Raw genomic sequence first — 21,550 nt, 5'->3', positions numbered from 1 at the left:
GTACATTTCCACTTGCATTGTATGACAGTTGTACTTCCAATACATCTATGCCTACACTTGATGTCAGTTTTTAAAATTTTAGCTATTCTAATTGTTTAATGCTATCCCACTGTGGTTTTAATTTGCATTTCTCTAATGACTGTTGTGCTTATTTGTGTTCTATATATCTTATTTGATGAAGTGTCTGCTCATATCTTTTGCCCATGTTTTTATTGGGTTTTATCAATCTTTGAGAGGTCATTATTTATTGTGGATACAAGTCTTTTTCAGATATGTGATTTTTAAATATTTTCTTCTAGCCTGTGGTTTGTCTTTTCATTCTCATAACAGTGTTTTTTTGTTTTTTTCTTTTTTTCTTTTTTGAGATGGGGTTTCACTCTGTTGCCCAGGCTGGAGTGCAGTGGCACCATCTTGGCTTACTGCAATCTCTGCCTCCCAGGTTCAAGTGATCCTCCCACCTCAGCCTCCCAAGTAGCTGGGATTACAGGTGCACATGATGACAGTGTCTTTTAAAGAGCAGAAGACATTAGTATGCATGAAATCCGATTTATCAGTTTATTTATTTTATTTGTTTTTAAACAGAGATGGGGTCTCAGTATGTTGCACAGGCTGGTCTTGAACTTCTGGGCCCAAGTAAGCCTCTTGCCTTGACCTCCCAAAGTGCTGGAATTACAGGTGTGAGCCACTGTGCCTAGCCTATTATTTTTTGAATGGATCATGGTTTCAGTGTCAAATCTAAGACATCTTTGCTTTACCCACATTTGCAAAGATTTTTTTCCTGTTTTCCTTTTAGAAGTTCTATAGTTGTTTTTTTGTTGTTGTTTTTTGTTTGTTTGTTTGTTTTTTTACAGAGTCTCACTCTGTTGCCCAGGCTTGAGTGTAGTGGCAGAGTGACAGGATCTCAATCTGCAACTTCCACCTCCTAGGTTCAAGCAATTATCCTGCCTCAGCCTCCTGAGTAGCTGGGATTACAGGCCTGTGCCACCATGCCCGACTAATTTTTGTATTTTTAGTAGAGGTGGAGTTTTGCCATGTTGGCCAGGCTGGTCTCGAAATCCTGACCTTAAGTGATCTGCCCGCCTCGGTCTCCCAAAGTGCTGGGATTACAGGTGTGAGCCACCGTGCCTGGCCAGAAGTTTTATAGTTTTAGGTTTTACATTTAATTATATCATCTATTGAGTTAATTTTTGTCTGAGGCATGGAACTAAGTTTTTTTTTTTTTTTTTTTAAGAGATGGGTCTCACTATGTTGCACAAGCTGAAGTGCAGTGCTATTCACAGGCATGATTATAGTGTACTGTACCCTTGAATTCCTGGTCTCAAGTGATCCTCCTGCCTCAGTCTCCTGAGAAGCTGGGACTACAAGTCTGTGCCACTGTTGCCTGGTCTGTAACACCATTGTTTGAAAAAGGTTCCCCCATTGAATTGCCTTTGTACCATTGTGAATCAGAAGTCCATATATGTGTGGGTCTATTTCTAGATGCTGTTCCATTGATCTGTCTGTCTGTCTTGATGCCATTAAGGCACTGCCTTTATTATTGTAGTTATCTAATAAGTGTTGAAATCTAGTAAGCGTTGAAGTCATATAGTGTTAGTTCTCTACCTTTGTTCTTTGTCAGGGTGTTTTGGCCATTAGAGGTCTTTTGCATTTGCATATGAATTTTAGAATCAGTTTTTCAGTTTCTATAAAACACCTCCTGAGAGTTTGATTGGGATTGCATTGAATATAATGATCAATTTATGGAGAACTGACAACTATATAGAGTCTTTTGACCCATGGACATGGTAGATCTCCCCATTTATTTAGATATTAATTTCCTTCAGCAATGTTTTGTAATTTTTACTGTGCAGATCTTTCACACTTTTCCCCGGATGCATCTAAAAATTTCATCTTTTTCATGCATAAGTACTGAATAACTTATGATACTTGTAATAATAAACAGTGAATTTCTAGTTTTTGCTGACATATAGGAATATAATTGGTTTTTATATATTAACCGCATATCCTGCAACCTGGCACAACTCCCTTATTAGTTCTAGTAACATTTTATAGATTCCATAGGATTTTCTAACATTGAGAATCATGTTTGCAAATAACAGTTTTACTTCTTCCTTTCTAATTCTGGATGCTTTTTTGTTTTTTGCCTTATTGTAGTGGCAGTGGGTGGGGATGGTGTGTTTTTAGGGAGAGCTCATCTCTCTGGCATTGATCAGGAGAGAGACATTCAGCTTCAGAGACTTTAATTTTGCTGTTATGTGAACTGACTCACAGTTGCAAAGTCTAAAGTTTCCCGTATCTTTTGGTTCACTTTGCTCTTTAGCTTCCTCTAAGCAGCACTGCCTATAGATTGTTTCTGTCGAAGCTGTTCTGGAAAAGAATGGGCCTCTTGTAGCATGGTCCCAATTTTCTCCTCAGACTGCTCATGATTCCTGTCATGGTTCCAACCTGGGGATTTTAGGCACTTTGTCTTGCCTACCAAAACTCTCATCTCTTCTCCCTGCACCATAATACCAAATGGAGGAGTTACATGTCCAATCTTGTTCCTTCTAGTTAGTTCAAGTTAGAACTAATTGGAATAACTGTCTGATACTCTTTAGAGTTTGTGGTGTATAAATGTGTACATGTACGTACACCCATATATGTGTGTCCATTTCTCTAGATTCACGGTAGATACTCTTTTTGATAGATTTAGAGAAGGGGCAGTATGCAAATATATGTTCTAATGCTATGATTCTTGGAAATCTAATTCATCTATTTAAAACAATTGCTCTTCATAAATGTTACAATGAAAGTATTATAAAAAGGACCATTTCTGTGGTAGGTAAAAAATGTGTTTAGCCAGCTCCCGAAATGGTCCCCAGTGATTCTCATTCTGGCATTCACACCCTTGTGTATCTCATCCAACACTGAATCATGACTGGCCTGTGATGATAGTATACTGAGGAAATGACAGCAGGTGACTTCCAAAGCTAGGACATAAATGATATTGCCACTTCTGCCTTGACCTCTTGGGCTGCTCACCTGAGGTGGAAGTGGAAGTCTGATGCTGTGTTGTGAGGATACTCAGCCATATACAGATACCTGGTGTGGGAAGGGAGGTTTTTTTTTTTTTTGAGATAGAGTCTCGCTCTATCCCCTGAGCTGGAGTGCAGTGGCGGGATCTTGGCTCATTACAACCTCTGCCTCCGAGGTTCAAGCGATTCTCCTGCCTCAGGCTCCCAAGTAGGAGGGATTACAGGTGTGTGCCACCACGCCCAGCTAATTTTTGTATTTTTAGAAGAGACGGGGTTTCGCCATGTTGGCCAGGGTGGCCTCAAACTCCTGACCTCAGGTGATCTGCCTGCCTTGGCCTCCCAAAGTGCTGGGATTACAGATCTGAGCCACTGTACCCAGCACAAGAAAGAAAGTTTCACACTACTAGCCGGCACCTATGTGCCAACCATGTGAGTGAGTTACCTTTGAGGCAAATCCCCAGCCTCAGTCCAACTTTCAAGTGACTGCAGTCCCAGGTAACACCTGACTAGACCCTCATGAGAGATCCCAAGTCAGTACCATCCAGCCAAGCCACTCCCGAATTCCTCATCCACAGAACCCATTTTTTTTTTCCTTTTTCTCTTTTTAGGACTGACTGACCTATGTTCACTGATTCATAGAAACTTTAAGAGATAGTGTGTTTTGTTTTCAGCCATAAGGCTTTAGGGTGATTTGTTATGCAGCAGTTGATACCTAGTATACTCTCCATAATAGGACTTCATAAGTCAGTCTAATTCTTAAGAAAGGAATAACAAATCCAAGAAGTGGGACCCCTGTAATAAAGCAATATATCTAGATACCCAGGATCATTTTTTATCTTTTAGTGGTGGGAGACCAATTCCCCTTTATAGCATGGAAATGCCTGGTGAGGAGGAGCCTGGTATCTGGAACTGTGTTCAGGAGAAGTATCAGTGTGATCGAGGTAAAACAAAGTCTGTCCATCTTGGCACCACTTTGATACTGGAGAAAGGCTCCTGTCCAGAAGGAAGGGCACAGTAGAGAGGTACTTGCCAATGAGTTGGGGAGGGCTGCCACTGACTGGCTGGCTTCAGGAAGTGTTTATCGCTGACTGGCTCATGTTCAGAAGCTTGGAGTGACGCTGTTGTGTATTGGTTGATTTTCAGAGTTACGTGTACTGATCTAAAATTATGTAAATTAATGGCAAGTACTTGTTAGTGACTTGGGACTTTGGTCAAAAAACAGTCTTTTCCTTCCCTGAATATGAAAAATAAGTTCTTTTAATTAGCAGACTCCCCTCTTCACTGTTTTTTCTTCCTGCAGGCCAACTTACAGAACAGACCATAAAGGACTGTCCAGATCATTATTTGTGGAAGTATGAGATATATATATTTCAGCCGGTGTTAACATTTAAGTTATTTAAGTGCCAGTTAGCAGAAAAATAGCTCTCACTACGAGTTTTTGTAATTTATTGGAAAAAGCTAAATGTAAGACATTTAGGGTGTCCTGCCAAAGTCAACACTGGACAAGATCATTTAATATAGGACATGTCCTGTATATACAGGATGCCTGGCAACCGTCGCCAGGGTGTTTTGGTTGTTAAATGAATCTGTCCTAAAAGGTTCCATGCACATCTAGGTCCTTGGAAGGCAGAGGGCTAAAAGGGCAAGTGGAAACCATGGTTTCCCTGAGGACTGCCCAGCTGAGGACCCAAGCAAGATCCTAGGCTTGGGCCTCTTAGAGATGACAAAGCAGGCGCCATTCTCACCTCACCTGCACGGCCCAGGCTTCAGGTGAGCCACGGGGTGAAGGCGGCCAACAGCTGCCAGTGAACTGGGGCCCCACTTGTGCCTACAGGGTGAGGTATGGGTAGAGCCAGGCTGCATCAGTCGGTGACACTCCCAAGGCAATGCCGACGGCTGCCGGAGAAGCCCGGGCTGAGAGCCCCACACTGCCGGTCCGCCACGGGCCTCTCAGCCCAGCCGGTCGCCGCGACCTCTCCTCTTCCGCAGGGCGGGGCCAGCCATGAGAGGCGGGGCGGGTCTGGCCGCGGGGCGACCGAGATGGCTGCCTCCGGGGGCCTAGAGGGGCCCTGGGCGCGCACTCGCCCTTCCGGCTCGGCGTTTAGTTAGTGATCAGCCCCTCGGTGTTCGGCAGAGCGTGGGTTTCAGCGAGTTCTACGTGCCAGGTCCGCCCGGTGCCGGCTTCCTCACTGCCCCTGGCGGCTCGTCACCTCCCACTTCCCCTGAACTTGGTCCCAATGGCGGCCCGCCCCTCCTTCACCCGGACCGTGGGCATCTGGGCCTCGCTGAAGCCGCCAAGGTGGTTACTCTGGCTTCTACAGCCCGGGTCCAGCCCTTTGCCACCGAGGCCTGATACTCTTTTCTGCCCTAAAGAACTTGCCCTGACAGCCTCTCGCTCCCGGTACTGACGTTTCTGATGTTTGGGGTCGCCTGCTTTCTTGGGTGGAGTGTTAAGATCCCGGTTGGGTGGGGTCTCCGGTCAGCATCACCCACTGGGACGCTGAGTATTTTACCCTTAATTCACATTTAGCCACTCCAGTCCCTTTTCTCCTGAGGTTCTTTCTTTCGGGTCAGCGTCATCTTGCCTATAATCATTCTGTAAAGACTCTACGTTTGTAGAGACCCAATACAATAGGGACAGGGCTCTTGGGTCCCTCAGTCTGCCCGTGGGAATGGGCTCAAAAAAAGCTCTTCGGACTGAGCAGGCAGGTGGAAGATTGTCCTGAAGACCAGGCAGAACAGCTCATAAGGTTGGGGCTATCAGCGTGAGAACAATTAGAGGGAGTCCTAGTAGAATCTCCCTGCATCCAGTGCTGGAAATGTGGAAACTAGGAGGCCATAGGTTGCTGTAGGTGGTGGAGGACAGGGTCCTTAGCACTCCTGGCTGTTTTTCTCTTAGCTCCTGAGGATCTTGCTTGTCCAAACCCAGAAGACAGTGCATGAAGCCGGGGGACATCCGCCATGCTCCAAGCAACTTGGCCTCAGGTGAGCTGAGCTTAAATCTTTTTTTTTTTAAACTCACTTTAGCTATCACATAATCAGGAAAGGATCAGGAAAGCCTAACTTGTCCAAGCTGTGTTTTCCCCTTTGTATCTATCTCTAGGGCTATGGCAGATGTAAATATGTACTGGGAAAATAAAAGTTTTGTGTATAGAGAGTGGATGTATAGATTTAAATGAAAGACAGGGGACCTATGCCAATGAATTCTTTCTGAATTTGGAAATTCAGATCATGTTCTAGAAATGAAAGTTACCTGCTGAAATCAGACTTTTTTTTTTTTTTTTTTTTTTTTTTTGACACGGAGTCTCGCCCTGCCGCCAGGCTGGAGTGCTGCTATGATCTCGGCTCACTGCAGCCTCTGCCTCCCGAGTTCAAGTGATTCTCATACCTCAGCCTCCTGAGTAGCTGGGATTACAGGTGTGCGCTGCCATGTGCAGCTAATTTTTGTCTTTTTAGTAGAGACGGGGTTTACACCACGTTGGCCAGGCTGGTCTCGAACTCCTGAGTTCAGGTGATCCGCCCACTTCGGCTTCCCAAAGTGCTGGGATTATAGGTATAAACCACCACTCCAGCCTGAAATCAGAAATTCTTTATTGGAGAGATTGCCCACGAATTGTATTGCATGTATCCCAGAGAGACTAGCATTGTTACTTAAATATACATTTTCTAAATGCTAGATGCAAGGACTGTGAAGTTGAAGGGAAGGCTGGATGTACTCTAAAAACCGGAAGGGGTCAGAGAAAGTGGTTCAATATGAGATGGAAGAAATAGATACCTGTATTATAGGTCATGGTGAGGACAGTGGTTTCTGTACTGGTTCATTGGGAAGGCACTGAAGAATTTTAGGCGGGGAGATGACAGAGTGACAGAGTTGGATTTATATATTAAAAGGATCTTCCCAGCCCTTAGTGGCAAATTCTGTAGAAAGGTGTTGGTCAATTAAGAAGATATTGCGGTCAGGTAAGATATTAAGTGTTTTCCTTTTTTTTTTTTGAGACGGAGTTTCGCTCTTGTCACCTAGGCTCTAGTGCAATGGTGTCATCTTGGCTCACCACAACCTCCGCCTCCCGGGTTCAGGCGATTCTCCTGCCTCAGCCTCCCAAGTAGCTGGGATTACAGCCATGTGCCACCACGCTTGCTAATTTTGTATTTTTAGTAGAGAAGGGGTTTCACCATGTTGGCCAGGCTGCATTTTACTTTTTAATTTAATTAATTTATTTATAGTTTTTATTTTCTGGAGCAGTTTTCGGTTCACAGCAAAATTAAATGGAAGGTACAGAGATTTCCCGTGTATTCCCTGCCCCTACACATGTATATACAAGTTCTGATAGAAGTTCAAATACAAGTCTGGTATCAGCACAGTAGTACAATGTCAGTGTCTTTAGAAGAATGGAAATCCTTTTTTTCTTTCCTTATTCTCCGATATGTCCTAAATAGCATATGAGGTTTGATTGAGAAATAACTTACCATGAAACCATTTAACACTGGTACTTAAAATAGTTTTTAGAGCAGTTTTAGTTGATAACAAAATTGGGCAGAAAGCAAGAGTTCCCATTTATCTCCTGCCACCACAAAACGCACAACCTTCTTCAATATTAATATTCCACATCAGAGTAACGCTTTTGTTATAGGGAGTGAACCTATACTGACACATCAGTGTCATTCAAAGTCGATAGTTTACATTAGGGTTCACTCTTGATGATGACATGTATCCACTATTATAGTATTATGCAGAATAGTTTCACTGCCCTAAAAATACCTTATGCTTCTCTTATCCATCCTTACTTTCCCCTTAGTCCCGTCCCAGTTGACAAACATCAATTGATTTTTGTATTCTCTTCATAGTTTTGCCAGTTCCAAAATGTCATATAGCCAGAATCATACAGTATGTAGCATTTTCAGACTGGCTTCTTTCACTTAGTGATAATGCATTTCATTTCCTCTATGTGTTTTCATAACTTGATAGATCATTTTGTTTTAGTGCTGAATAATATTCCATTGTCTATATATACTACAGCTTATCCATTCACCTACTGAACGACACCTTGGTTGTTTCCAAGTTTTGGCGATAATGAAAAAAAGGCCCTATAAATGTCCACCTACAGGTTTTTGTGTGGACAGAAGTTTTCGACTCCTTTAGTTAAGTAACAAGGAGCATGACTGCTGGGTTGTATGGTAAGAGTGTGTTTAGTTTGTAAGAAATTGACAAACTCTCTTCCAAAGTGGCTGTCCCATTTTGCATTCATTCCCACTAGCAATGAGTGAGCATTCTGTCGTTTCACATCCTGGCCAGCATTTGGTGGTGTCAGTGTTTTGGATTTTGGCTTTTCTAATAGGTATATAGTGGTATCTCATTGTTTTTCATTGCGGTTCCCTAATGACATATAATCTTGAACATAGTTTCATATGCCTATTTGCTATCTGTATATTTGCTTTGTTGAGGTGTCTGTTGAGGTTTTTTGCCTATTTCTTAATTGGCTTGTTCATAAAGAGTTCTTTGTATATTTTGGATAATAGTGCTTTATCAGATATGTCTTCTGCAAATATTTTCTCCCACACTTTAGTATGTCTTCTCATATTCTTAATGTGTTATCCTTTTAAAATAAAGTTTAATTCCCCCTCATTTTTTTCTTTCAATTGTTTTCTCCAAAACATTGTTTGCTAGTTTTTCACGCATGCTTTTCTAGCTGACTTTAAATGATCTCCCACCCCTGCACAAATTTCATGGATTTTTTTTGGTAGGAGAGTGGATTTTATTGAATTCATGAGTAAATTTGGAGATAATTGACATCTTTACAAGTTTGATTCTTCCTGTTCAGAAACACCATAAGTTCCAATTTATTCAGTTCTTTTTAAATGTATCTTAGTAAACATTTAGTGTTCTTCCATCCTGTTCTCACTGATTTCTCTTAGGTCCATTCTTAGCAATTTTTTGTGTGAATGGCATCTTGGTTTCTTTCAGTGTATCTTCCAGTTGTTTATGATGGTACTTAGGAAAGCTAATAATTTTGGTTTACTTATTCTATATCTAGATAATTTAGTGAATTGTTTTATCAGCTCTAAATGTTTTCAGTTTGTTTTCTTGGTACTTAGATGTCTTTAGGCAGATAGTTATTTCATCTGCAAGCAGAGATATTTATGTTCATTCCTGTCCTATATATATGCTCCTTTCCCATCTTTTGCAGAAAGTAAAACCTCAGCTTATGGTAAATTGTCAACTATCAACTTTAATGGATTTATTGTAGCATTTTACTGTTTAGATGGTGTTTGCTGTTGGTTTCTTACTCTCTTCATAAGTTAAAACAATTTTTTTTAATGGGTAACCGTTTTTGAAATAAACTCTTAGGAAATATATATTAAGCATCTGGTACATGTTAGGCACTCTACTGTGTGCTAGTAAACCAATCATGAACAAACGATTCTTGCCTCATGGAGTTACATTCTGGTGGGCGGAGATAGATGATAAACCATATCATATGACAAGATGAATAATACTGTGGAGAAAAATGAAATAAGGTGAGGTACATAGGGACCATCCACAGGAAGAACAAAAAGATATCCCAAACCCAACTGCCTTAAAACAATGTTTTTTCCTTAATATTAGGCATTTTCTAGGGCTCATGAAACTTGAGGATAGTAGATGGCAGGAGAGGCAGACAGTTTGTGGAAGAAGAGATGAGAAAGTTGTGAGAGAAGCTCTGGAGATGTCAGGGTGTGAGGTTTGACTTGCTGTAAGTGGAGGTGAAATTTGGTTTTATCTGTGAGCCTGTGGTTACTGTCCTCAGAAGCCCTTAATGGCTTGTTGAAGCAGTACAGTAATTGTATACAGGACAACATGATCCAGTCTGCTGTTTGGGCTTTTGGCTCACATTATTTTGGGGGCCCTTTGGACCTCGTCTTTGCTCAGTTTAAAGACTGGCTCTCCCTTTGAGGAGTGTCTGCGTTTATTTTATTTTTTCCTTTCAGCATCTTTTAGAGCTGAGTTCTCTACTTGCTCTTGTTTGAAAAGACACTGTCTCATAAGGACCTGCGTGCGGAGCCAGCAGAGCTGCCCTAAGCAGTTTGAGTTGCCAGAATTTATCCTTGATGTACAGTTCTTCCCTCCTTCCTTCGAGACCAGTTACAGTCATATTCCTTTTTCTCTATTCCCCTGTGCCCACTCCAGTCCATATGCTGCTTTAAGGGCTCCCAGGAGACAGAATGTAGAATGTGCATGCAAGAGTTAGGAGCTTGACTGTGCCTCTGTTGGTAGGTATTTTATTTTCAGCATCTGAAAAGAACAAGGCTGACTGCATAGCGTAATGAGACTCTTCTGGGAGATGGAATCGTCTGTGGGAGCATCAAGGTGAGAAAGCGTACAGGTCATGAAACCTCCTCCAAGCTGAGAGTCTAGTCTCTGTGGTTTGCAGTATGCTGAACTCTAGAAGAAGAGAAAGGCCGGGTGCAGTGGCTCACGCCTGTAATCCTAGCACTTTGGGGTCCACTTTCAGGTGGATCACCTAAGGTCAGGAGTTCAAGACCAGTCTGGCCAAAATGGTGAAACCCTGTCTCTACTAAAAATACAAAAATTAGCTAGGTGTGGTGGTTGGTGCCTATTATCCCAGCTACCTAGGAAGCTGAGGCAGGAGAATCGCTTGAACCCAGGGGGCAGAGGTTGCAGTGAGCCGAGATCACAACACCTCACTCCAGCCTGGGCAACAAAGCGAGATTCTGCTAAAAAAAAAAAAAAAAAAAAAAAAAGCCAGAGAAAGTAGCCAGTGGGCACCATCTGGAACTGCTCTGGGGCCTCATGGAAGGTTCAGAGGCTTGGGCTTCCAGGGTGGTGTGTGTAGTTTTGAAATAGATGACCCCCAATTTAAATTGGGGGAGGGGGCCCACATGGCCTGGAGGGAGTACACTAAAGATGGTTTGAATGGTGATTTTTGGAGTTGAGTTTGAGAAGCTATTCTCCAAAGATAGGGCAGCACCAGGTTCAGGGGTTAGCCATGTTTTTGGGGAAGTTTGTGAGCCCAGTGTGGGAGACAGCTTGGTGTGTTAGTAGAGCCCACGTGTGTTGTCTGGCAGATCTGTATTGAAGTTCCCGTTCTACCGCTTCCTGGTTATGTGATCTTCAGCAAAGTAATTGAACTTTTGAATCTAAGTTTCATCATTTGAAAAATGGGAATAGTAATTCTTATTTCACATATGTTTTGTAATGATTAAATGAAAAACAAGATGTAAAATTACCAACCTTGGCTGGGCGTGGTGGCTCACACCTGTAATCCTAGCACTTTGAGAGACCGAGGCAAGTGGATTGCTTGAACCTAGGAGTTTGAGATCAGCCTGCGCAATATGGTGAAACCCTGTCTCTAAAAAAAAAAAAAAAAAAAAAAAAAAAAGGCCGGGCTTGGTAGCTCATGCCTGTAATCCCAGCACTTTGGGGAGCTGAGGCGGATGAATCACCAGAGGTCAGGAGTTTGAGACTAGCCTGGCCAACATGTTGAAATCCCGTCTCTACTAAAAATACAAAAATTAGCCTGGCATGGTGGTGTGTGCCTATAATCCCAGCTACTTGGGAGACTAAGGCTAGAGAATCACTTGAATTTGGGAGGCAGAGATTGCAGTGAGCCGAGATTGCACCACTGCACTCCAGCCTGCCTAGGTGACAGAGCAAGACTCCGTCTCAAAAAAATAATTAAAATAAATAAATAAATAAATAAAATAACCAACCTAGGGGCCTGGTGCACAGGGCTAATCAACAAGTATAGTTGTCTTCATTCTTGGGAAGATGGAGATAGCCCCAGGGGAGGGAGTCAGAGAGGGGAACACCTAGTGAAGCGACAGCCTTGGTGGATGTGATGGAGCTCAGAAAATTGGGGGACAGATCTGTGCCCAGGGACCTGGCACTGCCAGCTTGTCTTTCAAGACTGGTGGTTCAGAGAAGAGGGTCAGAACAGGCAGGCTAAAGGTTTCTTTCAAGAGAGCCAGCTTTCTGATAAGGCAGAAAGGTGGAAAAGAGAAATTTGCAAAATACTGGTGATATTTCTAACATGCTTCTCTCTACATTGTAGACAGTGTTGGGGAGAACCAAAGAGAAGCTAGGTACAGGGAGCAGATGGGGGCTGTGCATGTGCCCCTTGGATGGGTGGATACAGGGTGTATTAGTTCATTTTCATGCTGCTGATAAAGACATACCTGAGACTGGGAAGAAAAACAGGTTTAATTGGACTTACAGTTCTATATGGCAGGGGAGGCCTCAGAGTCATGGTGGGAGGTGATAGACCTTTCTTACATTGTGGCGGCAAGAGAAAAATGAGAGAGTTTGGGCAGGGGAACTCCTCTTTTTAAAACCATCAGATCTCGTGAGACTTACTCACTGTCACGAGAACAGCATGGGAAAGACTTGCCCCCATGATTCAATTATCTCTCACCAGGTCCCTCCCACATGTGGTAATTCAAGGTGAGATTTGGGTGGGGACACAGCCATACCATATCACAGGGTGAGTAGCTGCTGTCTGTAGTGGTTGGTGTATAGAAAATAAGGAGAGAGGATTATGGAGTACCTGAGGGTAGGAGGTGCCAGGGGGACAGATCTGTGAAGCTAGGAACCTAGGAGTAGATGCTGTTACCAGGGAGAAAGCAACTGGATGCCAGGCTATAAGAATCAGTAGCAGCTAGGGGCTGCAGAGCTGAGTAGATGGGAGAGTGTTGGGAGAGTAGATGGGAGAGTGTTCCCCATTTGAAAGTGGAACTACTGGCTGAGGGCTCGCCCCGGCTGTGGTGGTGGATGCTCTTGTTTGAGCAGATCTTCCGTGGGGCTCAGAGTTGTGGGTGCAGGCAGGTTTATCCCTTCCCTGAAGCTCAAGCTGCTCCCTTCTTCCTTCTACTCCTCACTCAGAGATTGAGCAGGAACCTGTTGTTTCAGGAGTCAGTGACCTTTGAGGATGTGGCTGTTTACTTCACCCAGAATCAATGGGCCAGCCTCGACCCTGCGCAGAGGGCCCTATACGGGGAGGTGATGCTGGAGAATTATGCAAATGTGGCTTCCCTGGGTAAGGCCTCCCTCCCTCTGTGGCCCTTTGTAACAGTTTGCTATCTTCCTCAGATGTTTTGGGGATTCTAGTAGCCCTTGGGTTTGATGACTTCAGAGGAGAGTTTTGCAATCACCAGCCTCCAGAAATACTGGGTAGGGAAATCCCTGGTTTTCTTTGTTTTTGTTTGTTTTTTGCTTTTTTGTTTGTTTTGAGACAGGGTCTTGCTCTGTCATCTAGGCTGGAGGGCAGTGGCATGGCCATGGCTCACTGCAGCCTCAAACTCCTGGGCTCAAGCAATTCTCCTGCTTCAGCCTCCCAAGTAGCTGGGACTATAGACGTGTGCCACTGTGCCTGGCTTCCCTTTGGTTTTGAAATTAGACTTCCTTATACTCCAGGAACAGTGTGGTCCCAGGCCCTGAGGGAAAACATTCTTTCTGGCACCCTAGGTGAGCCCTTTGTTCCTTTGTCTATCCAGTTTTCTGGGGATGTTGGCCCTCCTTTTGTGGAAGGGTCTCCCAGGGGAGCAGTAGGTACATTTTTCCTGAGGGAGTTTCCCTTCTTCTGAGTCAGGGCCAGATTGCAGCTTCTTTCTGAGGAGAATCATACCTCCTTGGCTTTATCGTGGAGCACAGTTTGGACCTCCTTGTCGGAACTCTCACTTGGTCTGCTGATGTTCCATTTCTCTCCCAGGTAGCCTGATGGAGGGTGGGCTGAGAAAGATCCCAGGAATAGCTCTGGACATCTCCCCTCGATTTGTCTTTCTCTTTTCTTCATAAAGTAGCGTTTCCATTCCCCAAACCTGCTTTGATCTCCCACCTGGAGAGAGGGGAAGCACCATGGGGCCCAGATCCCTGGGATACCGAGATTCCGAGAGGCATCAGTCAAGGTGAGTATGAGAATCCAGTGGTTAAGTTTCTTGTTTTGCCTTCCTGGTTTACTAGGTAAGAAGTGTTTCTTATGCTTCAGGGAACAAAGCTCCCAGTTATTTATAAGTCGATACTCACTGCACTCTCAGAACTCACACTGAGTTCTGACCCTGAGCTTCGAAAGACCGCCTCTAGGAGTACATGGCCTCGCGCTGTCTGCACATTCATGTAGCTGTCCTCCGAGGCAGAAAAGCTGTAACCCAGTAGCTCCTAAACCACTTTTTTCTTACTTACTGGTGGAGAAGTTTTAATTGTATGCCATTTTTCATTGCAAAGAAGTGGGGTTTCAGCCAAATTTAAGGAAAATATGATTTTTTTGGGCCAAACTGACTTATTTGTGCTATAGCTATACATTTTACTTTAGGCCTTCAGCCCTGAAAAGAATGGCTTTAATTGGCCTTTTTAGTATCTAAATCACTTAAGAGTTTCATTTGCCATAATCTTTAGATCTACATTATATTTACCATAGATGGGACTATAGACGAAAGGGCTAGGAATATTCTCCCATCATAGCCCCCTACACACACACACACATGCACACATGCACATGTGCACACACACGCCACCTAAAATTTCCCTGAGATGACTTACCAGTCCTGGAAGGTTTTGGTTACTTGCGTTTCCGTTTTTTTGGAAGAAAATGTCAAGCCTTCTCACGCATACATGCTTTTGTATATAGTGGTTCCTTGAGCAGTGGTACCACAGTGGCTTACAGCTCTCTGATCCAACTTCTGTTCCAGCTGACTTTCTGAAACTAATCATCTTCTATCCCAGAATATTGTGTGGAATATTTAAATATAGGATAACTAGGACATTGTTTAGAATTTGGGGTGATTGCCTGGGTTACAGGTAGGACATTGGGATCCATTTTTTTCCTGGTTTGTGTTTCTCAGTCTGCAAGACCTCTTCTAGTGTTGGAGCTGCTTCTCTATTCTTCCCAGTCTCTCATTCCTTTCTCCTCTTCTGGGTTTCTGTCTCTCTTTAAAAAATTTTCCCATTTCTTGCTGTTCTTTCTTATTCTCTCCTTCTTTTTTCTTTCTTGTCCCTCCTGCCTTCTTTCCTTCTCATTCTTGATTCTCCTTCTTCCCATTTCACCTACCTTAGTTCAGTTTTCCAGCCTTGCTCATGGGGAGCACTTCTTGGCTATCTTTCCTGTTCCGTTTCTGTGCCTTTACTTCTCCAATTCTATGTCATTATTTTTCTTTTTTTTTTTGAGACAGGGTCTAGCTCTGCTACCCAGGCTGAAGTGCAGTAGCACAATCTCCACTCACTGCAACCTCTGCCTCCTGGGCTCAAGTGATCCTCCCACCTCAGCCTCCCTAGTAGCTAGGACCACAGATGTGCACCACCACACCCGGCTAATTTTTGTATTTTTTTGTGGAGACTGGGTTTCGCCAAGTTGCCCAGGCTGGTCTCGAATTCCTGAGCTCAAGCCATCCGCCTGCCTCAGCCTCCCAAAGTGCCGATATTACAGGCATGAGCCACCACACCTGGCCTGTCATTATTTTTCTTTGTCTCTCTCATCCTCCTTTATAGATGCTTGTATATAACCATTTCACAGGTATGTTTTTAAAATTACATTCTGCAAGAGAAAATTAGGAACACTGGATCCTACTTTTCTCCCAGTTTTGTAACTAGGAACCCTTGTGGTTTCTTTGGTCAGGTGGTGAGTCCTGGATCAAAAATGAAGGGCCGGTTATAAAGCAGGAAGCCTCTGAAGAAACAGAGTTGCACAGAATGCCGGTAGGAGGACTTCTCAGGAACGTTTCTCAGCACTTTGATTTTAAAAGCAAGGCAATGCAGCAGACTTTCAATCTAAATCCAAACCTGATACTTCGAGGTGGAATGAAGTTCTATGAATGTAAAGAATGTGGGAAAATCTTCCGATATAACTCAAAGCTCATTCGGCATCAGATGAGTCACACTGGGGAAAAGCCCTTTAAGTGTAAGGAGTGTGGCAAAGCTTTCAAGTCCAGCTATGACTGTATTGTACATGAGAAAAACCACATTGGAGAAGGGCCCTATGAATGTAAGGAGTGTGGCAAAGGTTTGAGTTCCAACACAGCCTTGACTCAGCATCAGAGGATCCACACTGGAGAGAAACCCTATGAATGTAAAGAGTGTGGGAAGGCTTTCCGTAGGAGTGCGGCCTACCTGCAGCATCAGAGATTACACACGGGAGAGAAACTCTATAAATGTAAGGAATGTTGGAAAGCTTTCGGTTGTAGGTCACTTTTTATTGTCCATCAGAGAATTCATACTGGGGAGAAACCTTACCAGTGTAAGGAGTGCGGCAAAGCCTTCACTCAGAAAATAGCCTCCATTCAGCATCAGAGAGTTCACACTGGGGAGAAGCCTTATGAATGTAAGGTGTGTGGGAAAGCCTTCAAATGGTATGGAAGTTTTGTTCAGCATCAGAAATTGCACCCTGTGGAAAAGAAGCCGGTCAAGGTTCTTGGGCCATCCCTAGTCAGTCCCCAGTGCCCCTCTCCAGCCTTACCTCCTGTTCTTCTCCAGGGATCCTGTTCTGCTCCAGCTGTGGCTGTGCCTTCGCTGACCTTTCCACATGCTGTGCTCATTCCTACCTCTGGGAATTTGTTCATGCTGCTGCCTACATCTGGAATACCTTCTTCATCTGCCCAAATAGTGCGTGTCTTCCAGGATCTTACTCCCAATGTGAAACCTTCCCCAGTTATTCTCACCCCTTCTTCTCACTCCTCATGAGCTTTATCTTGGCAGTCTTATGGTTCTTATGCCCAGTAAATCTCCAACCTAATTTTTTTTTTTTTGAGACAGGGTCTTGCTCTGTCACCCAGGCTGGAGTGCAGCGGTGTGATCTTGGCTCACTGCAACCTCCACCTCCTGGGTTCAAGCGATTCTCTTCCTTCAGATTCCCGAATAGCTGGGTTTACAGGCACACATCACCACCCCCAGCTAATTTTTGTATTTTTAGAAGAGACAGGGTTTTGCCATGTTGGCCAGGCTGGTCTCAAACACCTGACCTCAAGTGATCTGCCTGTCTTGGTCCCCCAAAGTGCTGGGATTACAGAAGTGAGCCATTGTGCCCGGCCTCCAACCTAATTTGAGTTTCATTCGTATTTTTTTCTTCACCTTACATGTGTTACAGCTGTTTCAACATAAATTCCATTATCATCTATATACATTTAAAGACCATGTTTATATAATCTCTTCTGGGTAGAAAATGGAAATACTGAACCTTTGCTTTAGTCCCTTTCAGGCTTGAACAACAGTGGCTGTATCTGCATCGTGGGGTTGCTGGTGGTAGAACACTTTGGTGTTAGGAAAGTTTGGAAAAGAGGATATCCCTGTATTAGGCCATTATGATTAGAGATAAGCAGCCTGGGAGAAATGTACAAGACCTGTGGCTACTGGTAGAGAATTGGAATAAGCTTCCAACAATGGACCGTAGAGATTAATGGAGATTGTTTAGTGGGCCCATGGCTAGGTGAGGTATTAATACAGTTGAAGTTATGTTGCCCTTGGCACACATCTTTGAGAATCTCGTACATCTATGCAAAAGATAGTGTGAAATAAACAGTAAAAAAAAGAAGTATATGTTGATGGCAGTGAGAGCAATCATGTCTGTAAACATGAAGTTTTTTTCTTTAGTTTTGCTCTTGATAGCTAGATGTTTCTTTTAACTTTTATTTCCTAAGTAAATATACACAAAGGCATTCATTCATCTTTGTTGCATGTGTTTTGTAGATTTTTCTTGATGAGCATTGTTTTTTTTTTCTTTGTGAGCACTGGCTTCTATATTTTATTTCATATTTATGAACTGTAAATATGAATTTGATGAATTACTAAAGAAATAAAAGTAATGGTGTAAAGCCAACTCGAGGGGAATCTGAATAAGCCTCCAAAATTGTTCTTTAGAAATAAAGGGAGCTGTTTAGTGGGTCAGTGGCTAGGCTTATGTGGTAGGTTAGTGAAGTGGAATTTGGGATTGCTCTTGGAAGTGGCTTTGATGAGGATCCTTTACAACCATTCAGTGGACTGTGTGAAGTAGTTACTGGGAAAAGAACTTGAATTATGCATTTATTGGCATTAATGTAAACATTAAGTCCTAAGCATTGATGGAAGGGTCCATACATTTTTTTCTTTTGTGCTGCTGTTGCTATCTAGATGTTTCTCTGTAACAGTTAATAGCAAAACCTTTACATTATTGGTTTTTAAACTTTACCATGTGCCTGAATTATGTGATGTGCTTGTAAAAAGAAGAGTTTTCTGTCTTGCAGAAATTCTGATTTTGGATATCTATGGTGATGGCCAGATCTTTAGCATGGACCATACTTTAAGAGATGTGCTTCAAACAGAAAATGCCCACCCCTCCTCCTTTACCCAGCTTAAACTCTATGGTCAGTTCTTAAAATAATTCCTTTACAGTCTTCCTTAACTCCCTTGCCCTTCTCTTGCTTTGTCATGCTCGCTTGGCAAAACCTCATCTCTGACTAAATACAGTTCTTTGCCTTCTCTGTTCCTGCACCAGAAGTGATCAAGAGAAAGCCTACTACCATGCTGAATTGTCACTTTAAATTCATGACCAGTAACTTCATGGAGGCCCTTAATGTTTCCTGACGGTCATACTACACTTTTTGGAGTCCACTTAACTCCCCTGCTTTCCTAGGCGACTACTTTATACTTCCTCTCTTCTTTAACTTCCAAAACATCCCTCTCAGTTCTCATGCTCAGCTTATGGTTGTTTCTGCCTTCTGCGAGAGAACAGCAAGCTCCAGAAAGTGGCTGTGCCTTCAGCCCCGTGCCAGAATGAGAACATATGGAGCCAACTTGAGTCCAGAAGAGCTGTGGCCACTTCGTTTCGCCCATCTACTTTTCAGCTTGCAGTATCTGATTCTTCACCACCGTATTCTCAGTCACTTCCACTAAATAGTGCTACTGTTTTAAGGTTCTGTCACACTCAGTAACCCACTTCTGGTTCCTCATTCTGTGTCAGTGATCAGTAGTAGACTGAAGAATCCACCTTAGATTTGCTGCATACTATTAATTAGCTTACAAAATGTCTAAGAGGAACTAAGCTGGGATGCCACATAGGCAGAAGCCAGGAAAAATGACCAACCACAGAACCAACTGGTTCCAGTGGAAACTCAGCAGCTGCTGGTGCCTGCTACTGGACTGCCACCCCCATTGAAGACAGAGACTGGACTACCAGGAAGGTCGTTTCACATTCTGTAGTAAAAATATCCCCACAATCATTTTGGTAGGTTCTTCTGTCTTCAGCTAGGGTGTACCTGCTCAGTGGGAGTTGGTTATATATGTATGTCCAAGTTGCAGGGGCTTCTGGGAAATACAGTTTTTGGATTCTGCCTGGGAAGACAGTCATAATATGGAGAAGTCTGAAAATGGGGAAGGGGTTTTCAAAATACGTTGGGCAGCTGTAAAATATCAGATACCCATTATAGGCATTGAAAGTGACCTAAATGACAGAAGGATGCACTATATTCATGGGTAGGAAATATTAGTTTCGTCAAGATTTCAATTTTTATCAAATGAATTCATAAAAACATTATCAAAATTCCAGAGGGGCCTGCGTATAGAGAGGCAAAGGACACAGAGTAGCTAACCCAATTTTGAAGAACAAGGGGGTTTTATACTACCAGATATTATATACAATGATCATCAAACAGAACAAAGCAAAAAACAAACCTCCCAAACCCAAGTTGAAAAAACAAAAACAAAAACACCCTACACTATAATAGTATTATTACTGTTTTTTTAAGATGGAATCTTGCTCTGTTGCCCAGCCTGGAGTGCAGTGGTGCAATCTTGGCTCACTGCAACCTCCACCTCTCGGGTTCAAGTGATTCTCTTGCCTCAGCCTCCCAAGTAGCTCAGATTACAGGTGTGTGCCACCACGCCCAGCTTATTTTTAAATTTTTAGTAGAGACGGGGTTTCACCATGTTGGCCAGGCTGGTCTTGAGCTCCTGGCCTCAAGTGATCCACCCGCCTTGGCCTCCCAAAGTGTTGGGATTACAGGCATGAGCCACTGTGCCTGGCCTGTAACATGATTTGCTGAAATTTTTAAAAATCTAAAATAAGGTACTATTTAGAAATATACATATTTTATACAAAATTATAAAGAAAGCACAGAGAGGTAAGCATTAGTGGCACAGCTGAGAAAATATAAAAGGTAGTTCCGTCTCTATCCTGTCTCCTTTATTCTGCTACTGCTCTCATTCTGTCTCATCTCAGGAATCCAGTCCCAAGTGCTACCTGCCAATTGTCCAACACCCTCCACCTTTGCTACCTATTTCTTGTGTAAAACAGATGTTTGTTTCTAAAATATAATGAATTAGTGATTATCGAAGTACAGGCATACCTCATTTTATTGCACTTTGTTTTATTGTGTTTTGCGGATATTGCATTTTTTACAAACTGAAGTTTTGTGGCAAGCCTGTGTTGAGCAAGACTATCAGGGCAATTTTTTTTTCGACAGCGTGTGCTCACTTCATTTTTCTGTGTCATGTTTTGGTAACTTAACAATATTTCAAACTTTTCATTATATGCGTCTTGATGATCAGTGATCTTTTATGTTTCTATTGTAATTGTTTTGGGGTGCCACAAACTGCATCCATGTAAGACAGTTAGCTTAGTTGATGTGTGTGTGTGTTCTGATTACTCCACTAACTGATGGTTCCCCATGTCTCTCCTCCTCAGACCTCACTATTCTCTCAGACACAACAGTATTGAAATTAGACCAGTTGATAACCCTACAAATGCCTCCAAGTGTTTAAGTGAAAAAGTCAGCTTAGTGAGGAAGGCTAATGTCAAAAGCTGAGATAGGCCAAAAGCTAGACTGCTTCTGCCAAACAGTCAGGTTGTGAATGCAAAGGAAAAGTTCTTGAAGGAAATGAAAAGTACTACTCCAGGGAACACATGAACGATAATAAAGTGGCCGGGTGCAGGCAGTGGCTGACACCTAGAATCCCAGCACTTTGGGGAGCCAAAGTGGGAGGATCCCCTGAAGCCAGGAGTCTGAGACCAGCTTGGGCCACATAGTGAGACCCCTGTCTCTACAAAAAATTAAAAATTTAGCTGGGTGTCATCGTGCGTGCCTGTAGTCTGATGTACTTGGGAGGCCGAAGTGAGAGGATCCCTTTAGCCAAGGAGTTCGAGGCTGCAGTGAGCTATGATTGTGCCACCGCACTCTAGCATGTGTGACAATGAAACCGAAAAAAGTGAAACAGCATTATTACTGATGTGGAGAAAGTTTTAGTGGTCTGCATAGTAGATCAAACCAACCACAAATTCCCTTAAGCCAAAGCCTAATCCAGAGCAAGGCTGTAACTTCCATTGTATGAAGGCTGAGAGAAGTGAGGAAGCTGCAGAAGAAAAGTTTGAAGCTAGCAGAGGTTGGTTCATGAGGTTTAAGAAGTCATCATAAAAGTGCAAGGCGAAGCAGCAAGTGCTGGTGTAGAAGCTGTAGCAATTTATCCAGATCTAGCTAAGTTAATTGATGAAGTTGCTACATCAAACGAGATTTTCAATATAGATCAAACAGCCTTCTTTTGGAAGAAGAAACCGTCTAGGACTTTCATGGAGAGGAGAAGTTAATTC

General features: G+C 43.1%; 1 protein-coding gene across 5 annotated transcripts; it reads left to right on the top strand.

The window, feature by feature from the left end:
* Positions 1–5,018: 5,018 nt before the first annotated feature.
* Positions 5,019–19,187, top strand: ZNF621 (zinc finger protein 621). 5 transcript variants are annotated; one of them, XM_025377944.1, is made up of 5 exons: positions 5,019–5,179; positions 5,914–5,999; positions 12,919–13,045; positions 13,806–13,913; positions 15,617–19,187. In XM_025377944.1, the coding sequence occupies exons 2-5, from the start codon at positions 5,976–5,978 to the stop codon at positions 16,675–16,677; spliced, it is 1,320 nt and encodes a 439-aa protein (XP_025233729.1). In that variant the 5' UTR covers positions 5,019–5,179; positions 5,914–5,975; the 3' UTR covers positions 16,678–19,187. The 5 variants fall into 5 exon arrangements, with proteins under 5 accessions (XP_025233729.1, XP_025233728.1, XP_025233730.1 ...); XM_025377943.1 differs by having other exon boundaries at positions 5,042–5,415; XM_025377945.1 differs by lacking the exon at positions 12,919–13,045 and adding an exon at positions 13,099–13,179 and having other exon boundaries at positions 5,057–5,179.
* The last annotated feature ends 2,363 nt before the right edge of the window (positions 19,188–21,550 follow it).

This window comes from Theropithecus gelada, chromosome 2, assembly GCF_003255815.1.
Source record: "Theropithecus gelada isolate Dixy chromosome 2, Tgel_1.0, whole genome shotgun sequence".
Classification (NCBI taxonomy): domain Eukaryota; kingdom Metazoa; phylum Chordata; class Mammalia; order Primates; family Cercopithecidae; genus Theropithecus; species Theropithecus gelada.
The sequence above is the reverse complement of the archived record's forward strand: the minus strand, read 5'-3'. Positions and strand labels throughout refer to the sequence as shown.